This window comes from Vipera berus, assembly GCF_964194415.1.
Source record: "Vipera berus genome assembly, chromosome: Z".
Classification (NCBI taxonomy): Eukaryota; Metazoa; Chordata; class Lepidosauria; order Squamata; family Viperidae; genus Vipera; species Vipera berus.
In genome coordinates, this window is record NC_138205.1 from 29,362,934 (window position 1) to 29,377,812 (window position 14,879).

The following is a 14,879-nucleotide window of genomic DNA, read 5'->3' on the forward strand; positions in this document are numbered from 1 at the left end:
CCATTCACTTACCATGACATCATTGTACATGGCTCTGCCCATGATACAGAAAAAGATTAGAGAAAGTGTGAATCCTAAGGCTGAACATAAACCGTGTAGTCAGGGCTTTTTTTCTCATAGAACATTCAGAAAGGAGTTCCAGCACCTTTTTTGGATGGAACCTTCTAGGGTAGGCAAGGTGGGTTGTATGACACGTGTGAGTTCTGGCACCTTTTTCTTTTACAAAAAAAGCCCTGCGTGTAGTAATACCTTCAAACCGGGTGCAGCTTTTTTCATAAAGAAGAGATGTAGGAGAAAGAAAGAACAAATTCCCCCCAAACTTGCTCCTTCAGATGTTTTGCTCCAACAACTCAATCACAGTTACACTGACTTTGCTTTTAACCTTCAGCATAGGGCATCTAGATGTGGAAGGCTTCATTCTAGATAAGGAGTATGGGGGGAGGGGGCTTCCCAGTATTGTGCAATATAACCATCTTTGCTCTACATTGTACATTTACTGTAGGAGGATAGTGGCAGCAGCAATCTCACCATTAACTAGAGCCAGTCTGCTATCTCAGACATCCAATTTGGCATGTTGAGAAAGGCAGTTATTAATTCCTTCATTTACCCTGGCTGCGATTATCCTGACACGAAGAGGGGAAAAACCTGTGAACCTAGATCACTCCACCAGATGAAGCATTTTTATTTTTTTATTTTTTAAAAAAATGTATTGTACACCAAAAAACTAGATTTCCCCAGGGTGGCTTTGAGCAGACTAAAATCACATGTGGTTCTAGGCAGCAAAGCACTATAATTAATATTAATATTGAAAGAATCATGGCAGCACCCCAAGCTTCAACAAAACGGGCCAGCTCTGGGTAGAAATGGGCCAAAAATCAGCATTTTTGAGTAGAACTACTAAGCAAGAGAACTGCTCATTGTCTCATTGTCACACTCTTGTGCTGAGGAAATATTCAAATATAATTTTCCCAACCTTCACCAGTCTCAATATTTGCATAACAGACAACAGGAAAAGAAGAAAAGTGAGAGGGAGAAAGGTATGGGCTGGACAGAAACCTAGAATACAGGACATCTGGTCAGGTACAGGAGATGACAAAATAAAAATAGCAGCAATTTGGAGAATAGCTGGCAAAGTATGAAGTTATTGCTATACTTAACAACTGTTGCACATTTTTTGTGAAACAATTGTATGAGTCAATTTTCTAAAAGGCAGCAATGGGAGAAATAGCAGCCAAAATATTCCTATATAAATAAGACAGGCATAAAAATTCCAGAGTCAAAAGTGAAGTCCCCTTCTTGTATTTGGCATACGCTTAAAGAGATGGGGTGAAACACTAGATTGCATTAAGCTTAAAGAAGTGAAGGACAGAACAAAAAGGTCTCAAGATGAAAGCTACTCCTGTTGATTATATGAAGATGTCCATTTGAGAGTGATTTCCCAAGGATTTCTTCTGGGAAGCTTTTTAAATTCCAGTGTAGCCTATAACTCTTAAGTCTGCAAGGGGTCTCCCATCTAAGTACTAAACAGTTCCAATCATATTTAGATATTTTTGTTGTTGTTGTTTTGTTTTGTTTTGCTAGAGCCAAGATCAAGAAGGATCTACCTAAATTCAAATCCTAGGTCAACCATAGGGCTGAAGAAGTAATCTATGGACAAATCACCAATTCTCTGACCTTCTTCACTGGGTTGTTGTGAAAAGAAAATGAAAACAGTACAGTGCTTAGATAACCCTTTAAGTAAAAAATGGGATTGACTGTAATAGAACCTAAATCTGGTCTGCCTCCTTTATGCCCTCACTGCCAGCAATGAGATTTTAACTAGCTCTTTATTTTCATTTATGACTTTTGACATTGTTTTATGAAATATTAAAAACATGTTGGTTTCTCAGTTTTAATATACATGCATACATACTGTTTTCTAGCAAGAAAATAGCCCTTTAACTTTCAGTTTTAGCCCCCAACGTTTTCCTTCATTCTTTTTAGACGTTTTGGTGAGCAAACTTTAGGTGGCTGAAGGTTACCCATTATATTTGGGAAGACTAAGGGCTATAAAGTGGGTGCAACTGGCTTTGGTGAGAACTTCAGAAGTTATTAACTGTATGATAGGGTTCTTTTAGGATTTCATATTTTAATTTAAATCTGTATAACAGCTCAGCATCACGGGAAACTTTGTCATTCTTTCCAGTGACACTGATCCACAGGGGGCTCTGGGGGTCCCAAAAAGGGATGTTGGGGAATTATTGTGGCTTATAAGCCACAAGTTGGCTACCTCTGCCGATGGGCATCTGTCTTTCCCAGGCGATGCGTCTGTTTTGCAAGCGTTGCGGGGCAGAGCCCTCCGAGTTCCACAGGCGCCCAGTTCTAGCACCTCGGCGCAGATCCACTGAAAAGGGCAGGCAGGCGCCAGAGCCGGTCAAGCGGAACACTGCCCGCTTTTGGGGCCAAAATCTACCAGCCCGGTAAGAAAGATGCGCGATTCAGAAAGGCGCCACTGTCCATTCTTACGTGCGAACCCGAGACACGAGGATCCGCTGTGCCCACGCTGAAATGCCACAATTTTACGCTTCTTTAAGCGACTAACACATCAGATCTGCGGCTCCCACCAAGGTCCGCTTCTGCCCTCTCCCCCTCCGTTCAGCCCCCCGACCCAGTTCCCCCCGCACTCACTGAGCGTAATCCAAATCCAGCATCCTGGATAGGCGACGACGGGAAGCGTGTGCCAGTCCGCTAGCCCGCCGAGGCGCATTCAGCGGCAGCGACCAGCCTTCTCCAGTGGTGTCGCCAGCAGTTTCGCCGACAGGGGGCCCATTTATATAGCCTTGCGATTCGCGAGTCGAGAGGGGAGTGACCTCAGACAAAATTCCCCCAGATAGGTGGGGCTGCCCTAAGACGGTCCTTGCGCAATGAGCTCCTTCAGCGAAGAGTGTCGGGGGTGGGGTGGGGGAGGTGGAGTTGTGGGAATTGTATAGTGGATCTCACACCATCTCAGCTAATACACCAAGTTCGGGGACGGAGATGCCTGAGGCGGTGCAGATCTTCCCGTTCCAGCCATGCAAAACGCCGCCTTAGATCCAAATCACGATGTTGTTACCAGTCAAAAACTCAAGACGAGGTTTCCTTCTGTTTTAGCCGAAAGCAATCGGCCAAATCGGACCTAAAGACCAATAGTTGCCGTTTGGAGCAATGAGAGAGAAAGAGAAAAGATAATTCAAAATACTTTTATTAGACCAGCTAAACTTTTATAATCATTGTAAACGTTTGGGAAATAAAAAAGAGACACAAATAGGTAAAGGTTAGGAGAAATGAGGCTACAGTAGTACATTCACCTCCCCTCAAATTCAGAAATTATGTTTTTTTTCTCCATAGGTTTTTTTCCCCAATTTCCACTACTTTGGTCTGCAGAGACCCTCCTCTGCTGTGGTGATGGGCTTTGAAAAACATTGTATTGTAAGGAACCAAGTTGTGAAAAGATTCCGAAGGGGAAGATTTGATTAATTGTCCTTATAAAATAAAGAAAGGCCCAAAAAAAGGTATCCTCTGACACTGTAAAAATTAAACAGCTGAATCCCAGAATTATAGTATTAGTTTATTTCATTGCATAGAACTTTAATGGTCAGTTCTGAGAGGTGAAAGATTGGATTAGAAACCATTGGAAAAGTAGCTCAAGACTCAAAACACAGAGATGGATTTAGATACCATTGCACACCAACATTGATTTACTATTTTTATAATTAGCTTTGTATCCCACCTTTATTTTATACAATTCAAGACATTGTGCAAATGCTCTCACCCTCTTAAGTTGCCCATAACAAAAAGCTTGCGAGGTGTGTTGAGTTGAAAGGGAGTGACTGGCCCCAAGTCATTCAGTCGTAATTTAGGGACTTAAGGGACGCTAGAATTTAACAGTCTCCCAGTTTTTAATTCACCAGATTAAGTACTACCCCATATACAGAACTCCTCAAAGATACGATACTGGCATCCAAAATACAAGTTTTGCTAATTTGAGCACTGTGGATTTCAAATATAGAAAGAAAGATACAGCTGCTGCTTTTTCTCCCTTTCTACCCAGAGCTGGCCCATTTTGTTGAGAGCTGCTGCCACTGTTCTTGCTCTTGTATTGTTGTTTCTGGGGAAAAAATAAACTAACTTTTTATCAGAGCAGGAATTTTTCAGGTAAGTCTCTTTCCTATTAAAAATGTTTTGTTTCTAGCATTTACCAAAAGTAATATAAGACTAAAAGAATTCATAACCCACTTTGGCTCCATCACATAACACAATTACTGGCTTCACGTAATATTCACGTAAAATATAATGTGGATGATTTGACTTTGGCTTAGTCAGTGTTGTTTGTTAATCATAGTTTTTGTTAAATATAGTGTGTGAACATAGCTTGACTTATAAAAATCCAAGCATACAGGAAAAATAGCGGGGAATGTATATCTAGGTGGCATTGCAAGAAGGTGTTTAAGAAATATATTTTTAAAGCGACATTCATATAGTGGTCACACACACCATGTTTTGATGTAGTATTTGATGATTTTTTTTAAAAAAAATCCATTTATATCCCGCCCTTCTCCGAAGACTCAGGGCGGCTTACAAGCCTTCATTCTATGTATATGCCTGCTTATTAATACATTTGATGTTGTATTCAGTGGCGTTGACTGCAGAATTTTAAATGCTAGGCTAGGAAACAGAAGCAAAAATGTACAGCAGGTAAAAAAAATTCTTTTCTAACAGAGCAAGTTATTGCAACCAGCCTAGAAGGCCAAAGGTGCTTTTTCAGGATTTTCTTGTTTTTTAAAAAAACATTTCGCTTCTCGTCCAAGAAGCTTCTTCAGCTCTGCCTGGATGGTGGGGAATGGAAGGATTTATACGCCTCACAGACAGCAGGTCATTTGCATTCTTTTAGAGATTCATTTTACCTGTGTCATCAGGGTCACCTGAAGAGTGCAAATGGGTGTGGAGCCTTCTTGGCTGCAGGATGTTTTCTGCCCTGTGTCCCTTCACTGTTGAAGACAAGCAAAGGTTGTTGGGGATGAGTCTGTGTTGTCTGCATCTCAAACTGAACTGCAAATGGTTCCTGTAGTCTGCCATTTTTCTGGAAATCCGTTCATACACCCACACCATTCGAAAAGTGTTCATCCCAAAGTGCATAGCTACAATTCTGTGGAGATTCTCAATCACTCAGGTCATGGTTGAATGAAATCCTTCCATTCCCCACCATCCAGTCAGAGCTGCACTGTTGCTTCCTTCGCTCAATCATTATCCCAATATACTGTTGTCACTCTACTCTTCTAAAACAAAGTTCCCAACTTCGTCAACTTTTAAGATACGTGGATTTCAACTTGCAGAATGGCTGACTGGTGAATTCTGGGAGTGGAAGTTTGCACATTTTAAAGTTGCCAAAGTTTGGCAACACTTTTCAAAGATTATCCAAGCAATGCATAATATTCACGCAACCTTGTAAAATAGGTTAGTCTAAGAGACAGAGAGGCAGCAAGATTCGAGGTCAGTCCACTGAAGTTCTATGTTGGGCCGACAGTGATCCAAACCTCACATAGTTTCATCCATCAAGTTCCTTTTTGCCCCTCCTTCTCAAATACAGTGAAAGGGCAGGATACAATTATTGCCCCTTCGAAGCAAAGAACAGGATGCGTATTAATAATTATTGCAGTTACATGGTACATTTCAATGTCTTTTCCATTTCACAACGGTCCTGAGAGGTTGGTCCTTCATAATTTCAGTTTACTTCTAGAATTTAATACAATAGTGAACAAAAACTCCTTCTTAGGGGTGACACCATGTTATTATACTATCTTCACAAATTCTTTTGTCTTCTGTTTTCATGAGCTGATTAGATCTTCCTTGCTTGAGCTTTTTATTATCTCCCACAGGAGGTACAGCTGCCCCCACTTAAAAAACAATTATTTTAAAACAATTGAATATATGTTCTCTTGGTTCTTGTAGGCAACAATTGCTCAGGACTAGACTGTCTCTTAAGGGAACGTTACAATTACTGTTATAGTGAAATTAATTTTTTACTGATTGATAATTTGATTAAACATTTTTTAATTTTTTTTAAATACAGTTCTATAATAATAATAATAATACAGCTAATAACCATTTATCCCATAATAAGTCAGACATGACTGTAGTTAACAAAGAAACAAGTATAGATAATTCACATTGCAATAGCTGCAGATGGAAAAGTCTTTAAGAAAGAACTAGAAAAAAAGAACTAGAAAAAAATAAGGCAATAATAAAATCTTCGATAGAGATCAAGCAATTGTGGAAAAATGTCATAGTAGTGCCAGTAAATATTAGTACACAGTCCTGTACTAAAAGATCTGGAAAAGCACTTGGGCCTAATAATAAGACAGAATCTTATCAGTTAAAAAAATTCTATTATTTGGAACAGTATTACAATGATATCTTCAACTATCTTAGGTCCTTGGGAATGACTCAATGGCCAAAAGTACCAAATCCAATCAGCATTAGTTGGTAAACTATGTAAACAACATTTATTTTTTTTTGTAATCTACATTTTTTTTAAAAAAATATTGGAGTTTATTTGCTCCTATTTTTCCATTTGTTTTTATTATTCGGCAGCTAAAAATATTAGCCTTGTCTGGCTAAAAAGCAAAATTGAAAGTTATCATCAATTGTGTTCGTTTTACAGATTAGTTGTTAATAAAAAGTTGCTGAATAAACCAATCCTACATGAAAGCTTTGCATGTAACCAAACCACGTGGGAGAAAAATGAGGAGGCATATTGAACACACTTGCCATTTCTCCCAGTGTCACCATACCAGTTTTCAGATACTGGAAAGGAAAAGTTTGAACGTTCCCATGTGTTTAATACCGAAAAGCAAGCAGTCTGATCCCACAACGTGTATTATATATTTTACTTTTTATTATTCTGTAAGTCACTCGGAAACTCTATAAGAATGAGATGCGAGGCATATAAATTTAATAGATAATTTACTTTAGCAAGCCTCTAGTTCTTAAGAAAGATCACTGAGCAAAGCTTGATTCTTAGTAACTTCGTATGTTTAGCCATGTAGTCTTCACTGAAACAAGTGGTTAGCCATTGCTTTCTTCCAAATCTACCCACCTCGTTTACTGTCTTGTGATCTTCCAGATACTAACCGCATTCCTTGGCATTTTTAAGATCAGCTATGGTTGGCTGGGTGTTTACATAACCACCAATCTCATTCCTTAAGATGTTCCAGTTCTCTCCCCCCCCCCCGCCCCCAGTTTCTCAGCAGAAGCTGAGGGACCCCGGCATCCAGAGATTAGTACATTGAGATTGTTACATGGACTCATGCCTTCCCACATATCAGCCTCAAGAGGGGAGCTCACGTGGACAACCAATCCTAACTTGTGAAAGAATCAAGAAGGCTTTTTATCTCTTTAGACACCTTTCCCTGCTATCTGGACTGCCCTGCCTCTGCCATCCGGATTGGGGGAAGGCTCTTACTCAACAAAGGCAGAGAGCCACCCCTCCACCCCCGATCACTTGGTCTCCTGCATTCTTTCTTCCTCTACTTACACCCAAGGACCTACCACTGCCATCTACAACTTCCAGTTTAGGTGAAAGAGAGGCACATGGTAGTAGGCTATAGCTAACCCTGCAACTTGGCTGCACATCTAAGAAGGAAAAGGATTTAAGTTGGGCAACCAGAGCACCAAGGAGCCCAGTTCTTATCTAGAGTAATTACTGTATATCTTCTAACAATACAAAGCCCCATGCGGCGATTTTTAATCCTGGATTTAGTAGATTCTGTATTGGTCAGTGGTTTTTCTTTCCACCTTCCACTATCACTGTAATAATTACTTGTGTTTTAACTTCTACATGTTCTTGATTGCACATTTTGTCTCTTAAATCATTCCCCCAATTCCAAGAATAAAGGAGAAATTGTTTTATTATTTGGCAAAAAGCAATGGAATGTTGTACAGAAGTATAGGGTATATTTTAAAGGAAAGTTAATAAATTGAGGATATTGTGATTTGAAATGCCTCCTGAAATAAGATGAAAAGAAAAAACGTAGCTCATGCTGGGGCCATTGGCTGTTACTCCATCAGCTGCTGCTCTGAAGATAATTTGCAGACTACAATAATCTGGGCTGTGAGATCCTGGTTTTACCCAGTTTCACAAGAATCATGTGACATTAGGACCTTCTTAGATGCCCTTGAATAAACTAGGCAATCCACACAAGTTGTGTAAATACAGAGGAAGTTCATATAAAGTGTGAAAGAAGAATAAAATAATTCAGTAACATTTGGGGATGTAGAATAACTTTGGGGATATATGAATGAGAACAGCCAATGTCAGACGATACCATTACTTAGCCAGAAAGCACACACTTTGCCTGAAGGGGGTTGCCCTGGATCTTTGCCTAGGAACCTAGTGACGTGTGGCCCTACACACATATAGCTTGTGGAAGTGGCTGTTCTTTTCTGATTGTTATTTTGGAAAGGCTCAGTACTGATGGTTTGAGCCAGTGTAGGCTTGGATGAAGTTAAACAAAAATGAAATCCAGACAAGACTGAGATGTTGTTTGATAGATGCCTGGTCATCTCATCCTGATTTCCTTGAATGGGAACCCTTTTCTGAGACTAAAGGAAACCTTTTTCAACATACTATTACAGGATTGGAAGCAACCATAGGTGGCAGTGGCCAATCCCATTTATATATTAAAGTTATACTAATACACTGAACTCTAAACTCAGTAAACAAAATACAGATGCCGGCTGCATAGTATGCAGTGTCTAAATCTTATTGCTGTTTAACTTGATGCCTTGCCCATCCAACACACAATAAACCTGGTGACCTTTCCCAGAATTTCCAAAACAATGGAACTGCTTGTCCCAATTTTATCCTCGTCTTAGATAGATGAACCCAGCCACTGGGTGCCACAGTGAAGCTGGAGAAAAATGCTGCTAATAAGCCAAGCTGAGAAACATATTGATGGAATGTATCTCACATTATTAATGTTTATTCTATTTTCTTGTCACTCAGTAATAGATGTCTCTCATTGTGAAATGGTTTTGCTAAAAGAAACCCGTTTGGGTTACAAAGCTACAACATGATAAAATCATGTTATACATGAAGAATAGTCTGATGCTCAGCTATGACTGACTTTTGAGAAATCCAGATTTGATGAGCAGAGCATGGATTTGCATGCACCACCTATACTATTGTTGAATGACTATAGCATTGACTGTAATCCTACCCAGTACTGAAGCCACTTAGAAATCACTACTAGAGAAATGTATTAATTGCAAAACACTGGGACAAAGTGTAGCAAACAACTATGTGCACCATTTGCTTCCAAAACCTCTACAAATTTTCAATCCATATTTAGGACCTTAGAAATACAATCTAATTCTGAATTGGCTCCTCTTTGGCATGGTTATCAAATCCATACTCGATGTTCTTGTACATTAAGTGATTTATTATTCCCCCACTATTTTTTTTGTACTTGTTTTAGTATTTTATGATTGGTTACATGATTTTAATTGTTGCTGTACGGTGTGCTGCCCAAAATCACATTGTTTGTTTAGTAATTAAATAAAACCAATCAATCAATCAAGCTATACTTAAAAGCCTTGTGCCTTAAAATTCCTAGATATATCTACTAACCTTTTTGTAAAATATTTTAATATCATTTTGGAGGGGAAATCTGGGTATAAATTTTTAATGTATTTCATTTATCCAAATGTACATGGTTCACATAATTTCTTATAGCACCAGATCATGATCTGCCTCAAGAAAATTACTGAGATGGAACTTGAACCCATATCCATCTAACATTATTTTATAACTATTTAACAGATTATAGTTGCATTATTTTGGTCTCTTTGTTGACACCTATCTGGTCAGGAACTCCAGGTGGGTAAGAGGTATTAAATGATGGGTGATCAGAAGTAATTTATGGTTTTCTTTATCTTGTTCTGTGAATGTATGAATTGGTGGTAGATAATGAGTTACTGGGACAAAGTCAACAAATGGAGTTAAAGGGACAATCAGGCATCACAGAATATAGCATCTATATTGACTAAAAAGTGTGATCTAGAAAATCAATTCAGACTGTTTCAAAAAAACATTTTTTTCTAATTACACTTTACCTCAGAAGCAGAAATTCATCTGAAAAAAAATTATATCTCAAAATTTTAGTCAGGTAACTAAATGATTCAAACAATATCAAACTGAAAAAAAAATGTTTTTTTCTCTGCTAACCATTATTCTACCACAGACTTGTTTTGCATAAAATGGTTGACAAACCAAAATGGAGTTGGGTAGTTTTATTTCAGTGTGTTGTCAGATCCCAATGATTGACTCGATAAGTTGTGTGAACAGGCCATCACATTAAGCCATAAAGTAATTTATCCATTTGGAGTAGCATGCTAGAAAAGCATAGGAGTTGTGCTTTAACTTGTGCTTTTATTTCCTTTTTTCTTCAAAAATACAGTGAGGGCTCGTGATTGGTGCTCAACATTTTTTTTTCTGCATTAACTTTAAAGCTCAGTTTGCTCAGTTGTTTTTAACTCTATCAGTAGTATAACCTGGGTATACTCTATTCTAAACATAATGCAGATTTTGGTATAAAATATATATGGTGTATTCCTGCTCTGTACGATAATGCACATGCATTCATAAATCTGATCAGAAAATTTTTACATAACTATATGGTGCTAAAAGGTAAAGGTTCCCCCGCACATGCGTGCTAGTCGTTTCCGACTCTAGGGGCCGGTGCTCATCTCCCTTTCAAAACCAAAGAGCCAGCGCTTGTCCGAGGACGTCTCCGTGGTCATGTGGCCGGCATGACTAGACGCCAAAGGCGCATGGAACGCTGTTACCTTCCCACCGTAGTGGTCCCTATTTTTCTACTTGCATTTTTATGTGCTTTCGAACTGCTAGGTTGGCAGAAACTGGGACGGGTAACAGGCGCTCACTCTGTTACGCGGCACTCGGGATTCGACCCGCCAAACTGCTGACCTTCTGATCGACAAGCTCAGCAAACCCCCCCCCCCAAACAATAAGGTAGTACCTGAGTATTGAGGAGAGTATTATTGGGTTTATGAAACTGACAATTAAATGCTTGAACTGTTTGATTTAGCTGCCCTGTAATAAATACAGGACTCCTGAATCTGATGGCCCCTATAGTCATCTGGAACCATAATTTTTCCACAAAATTCAAATCTATGTGACTTCCAATAACGTGTAAGAAAAAGAGCTAATTTTTATTTGTAGAAATTTATATTACAAACACACAATTCTATAAAGGAGCTTTTCTGAGCCATGCTGTATTTCTCTTGCAATATGCAGTTTGTCTCCTCTCCCCAATTCTGACAATGGGGTCTATAATACAGAACAGTGCCAATGCCAGTAATTTTCCCTGATAGCTTAAATGTGGCTGCGCTTTGATTCTAGGTGTAAAAAGATGTGGTTCCCATCAGATGAGAATGAGCAATCACCAAGTAGGGGGCCCAAAGCGCGAAATCACCAATTCTTGATCATCAAGATCCTTCTGAACTTTTTTCCGCATGTAAAAGATGGGGCAGTCACGACTGAAGGAAAGAAGGAAAAAAAATCAAAAATTAGAGCCATGAAGAGTTGGTATCTTTTATGAGAATAGCAAATTATTTGTCAATGCTTAAAGACATCGAGAAATGGGGGAGGGGGGGAGAGGAGGGGATGAGGACAAAGGATAATTCCCCTGCATGAAAAGAACAGAACCTTTATGTTTTGGCTTGTCTCCACCTTGATAAATCAACTTTTTCCTTTAATCAAAACGTCCAGAATTCTTACTGAGCACAGCCAACACCTTGGTTGGGAATTCTGGGGTTCAGCCTCAATACCTCTGAAGGAATCCCAGTTGGCTGGAATGGGGGGAAAGCTTTAGTTGCAATGAGAATGAAACAGTGTAGTTTGTACCAGCATTTCTTAAAGGTTTTGCTCTCAGGACCCTCTTCCGTTTTCAAAACCTGTGATCCATTGAGTTAGATAAAGGACCCCTGAAGAACTTCTGTTTGTATGAGTTTAATAATAATAATAATAATAATAATAATAATAATAATAATAATAATAATAATAATAATAATAATAATAATAATAATAATAATAATAATAAGTTGGAAGGGACCTTGGAGGTCATCTAGTCCAACCCCCTGCTCAGGCAGGAAACCCTATACCAGGGGTAGGCAACCTCGGCTCTTTTATGACTCATGGACTTCAACTCCCAGAATTCCTGAGCCAGCTTGGCTGGCTCAGGAATTCTGGGAGTTGAAGTCCATAAGTCATGAAAGAGCCGAGGTTGCCTACCCCTGCCCTATACCATTTCAGGCAAATGGCTGTCCAGTCTCTTCTTAAAAACCTCCAGTGTTGGAGCATTCACCACTTCTGGAGGCAGGTTGTTCCACTGGTTAGTTGTTCTAACTGTCAGGAAATTTCTCCTTAGTTCTAGGTTGATTCTCTCCTTGACTAGTTTCCATCTGTTGCTTCTTGTCCTGCTTTCAGATGCTTCGGAGAATAGCTTGACTCCCTCTTCTTTGTGGTAGCCCCTGAGATATTGGAACACTGCTATCATGTCACCCCTCACCCTTCTCTTCATGAAACTTAGACATACCCAATTCCAGCAACCGTTCCCTGTTTTAGCCTCCAGTCCCCCAATCATCTTTGTTGCTCTTCTCTGTACCCTCTCTAGAGTCTCGACATCTTTTTTACATCGTGGTGACCAAAACTGGATATATATTGATATTTACCATATTTATCAAATTAAAATTGATGTATTTATAGATTATTTGTTGAATCATGTAAAAATAAGTATTAAAATCAATAGATATTAACATACATATTTTTCATTTAAAAATATTTTTAACAAATAAAAAATAAGAGTAGCATTATTAAATGTTTGCAAACATCCTCAAGATCTGGCAAATATTGTTGATTTTGCGGACCCCAGAGGGGGTCTTTGGGGATTCCCAGGGATCCCCCGATCACTAGACTATATCATCATTTGATATAAAAGCTAGAAGATTCTGGTTCTAAAATAATCCTCAATAGAAATGCTTCTTACAAATTATAACTATAAAATAAAAAAGAGTAGCCTGGCCTGAGTTGAGCACAGAGTAGATTCAAACAGGATAATTTATGGTATAACATACTGTGGGAAAGTCTAAGATGCTTTGTGATCAAAGCCATTACGTTAAATCATAATATGGTTTATTTGTTGGAATATTACTGGCTAAATGAACACAGTAATAATTTAGTTAACTCAATTTATGATATGTGCTATTTAAATCTAGCCCAATGAGGAAAATTAATACCTTTTGGGGGAGGGGTGTGTGAGTATGGTGCTTGTTATCAATGTGCTTGTTTTTAATGTAAAGGAAAATTTAAATGATTACTCCGCATTGCAGTGAGAAGCCCATCTACGCCACTAAGATTCTGTCCCCTAAGTTCTTAAAATTCTAGCAGCCAGGCTCTGCTTGTCACTATATCCCATGTTAAATGTGCCTCTCGTGCACTCTTCTCTAAATCCAGACAACCCAGCTAACACACGTTGACTACCATAACATAAGGCTCTATCTTTTCCCTCCCAATCCCTTTGCCAGCTGGCAGGTGCTATATTTATAAAGGCAATAAATGGCTTCAGGTATACCCCCACCCCCTACCTCTGCGTGGGAGCCATCTGTTTGCTGATCCCAAACTGGCTTGATAAGCAGTTGTAAACACTTGGGGGTGGTGGCATAAAGCCATATTTTATCCCAATGTCCCGTGGGAACAGACAAGAGCCTGTGCTGCCATAAGAGGGTGCGGTGGGTGATCAGTTCTCACCTGGTACACAGTACATCTTCATGTAAGCTCCCCTGGCAACGCTGGCACTGTGTCCATAAACGAGAGAACTTTTCTTCCAGACAGCTTAGATGGGTCACCTGTGGGGAGAAAGAAAGATGGGGGAGGAAGAACCGCAAGAGGAGAGAGCAGAAAGACATTCTCCCTTGGATGTAACCCAGCATTTAGAAGGCATTGCAAAGTCTCAGGCTACTTTGAACATGTTATGTTGTTGGGATCCTCAAAGTAGATTTGTAAGGCAGTACATTACTACATCCATGTTGCAATGAGGAGCCCACAAAAAGGTCCAGATCACACTCCTGCTAAGCTGTAAGGCTGGTCTGTACTTTCCATCATGTACAAATCTGACCATGATGGCCTGTTCAACAAACACATTTGAAAAAATTAGGTCATAGCCTGTTGTGAATTCAAAAAAGGGGGAGGGGGAAAAAGATATGGAGAAGAATATGCCAAAGGGAACAATTATTTTAAAGGCAGGAATCTATTTACAATAATTCCTGGTCACAAGGGGCCATAGGGAACACTGTTGTGATCTCTGTGGGGTGGCATCTACATTTTTACTTTTTTTTCCAATTTAGGTTGTGGTAGGTGAGATGGAGAGGTTTAAGTTAAAAAGTAGCACTTGATTCAAAAAAGGAGCCGGAGGTTACAGGATTGTTTATATTAGGGATTTTCTGATTTTTGAGTTCAGACTTTTAGTCTTGACATTATACCAGCACATTCTGCTTTCAAACTGCTACCAGTTCCCAAGTGGCTAATCTTAAGCAAATTCTTTTCCCCAGTGAAATCAAGTATTTATGATTTGCAAACTCAACATTTCTTTCATCTGACATTTCTTCCTTTTTGAGGGATACAGGCCTAACAGTGCTTTGTAGTGGATCATAGGCCAGCTAAAGGGGTCCACTGAGTTGTCTGATCATGAATTCATTTACCTCTTTCTGGTAAAGTTCAGACTGATGATCCACGCAGAACTTGCAAACAGCGCCTGTTGAAGAGCAAAACATCAAAAAAGCATCTC

At 39.3% G+C, this 14,879-nt stretch overlaps 2 protein-coding genes across 5 annotated transcripts in view; both read right to left on the bottom strand.

Moving 5' to 3' along the window:
- Positions 1-2,745, bottom strand: part of SPIB (Spi-B transcription factor) — a 21,488-nt gene extending 18,743 nt beyond the window's left edge. The window contains exon 1 of the mRNA XM_081343116.1: positions 2,668-2,745. Within this exon, the coding sequence (XP_081199242.1) occupies positions 2,668-2,690 (23 nt within the window). The 5' untranslated portion in view covers positions 2,691-2,745. The remainder of the gene's footprint in view (positions 1-2,667) is intronic.
- An 8,476-nt stretch (positions 2,746-11,221) lies between these two features.
- The window catches only part of POLD1 (DNA polymerase delta 1, catalytic subunit), a 29,716-nt gene continuing 26,058 nt past the window's right edge, over positions 11,222-14,879 (bottom strand). For all 4 annotated transcript variants that reach the window (XM_081344730.1, XM_081344731.1, XM_081344728.1 and 1 more), the window contains 3 exons: positions 14,794-14,846; positions 13,844-13,941; positions 11,222-11,574 (listed from right to left, as the gene is read on the bottom strand). In XM_081344730.1, the coding sequence (XP_081200856.1) occupies positions 11,478-11,574; positions 13,844-13,941; positions 14,794-14,846 (248 nt within the window). In that variant the 3' untranslated portion in view covers positions 11,222-11,477. The remainder of the gene's footprint in view (positions 11,575-13,843; positions 13,942-14,793; positions 14,847-14,879) is intronic.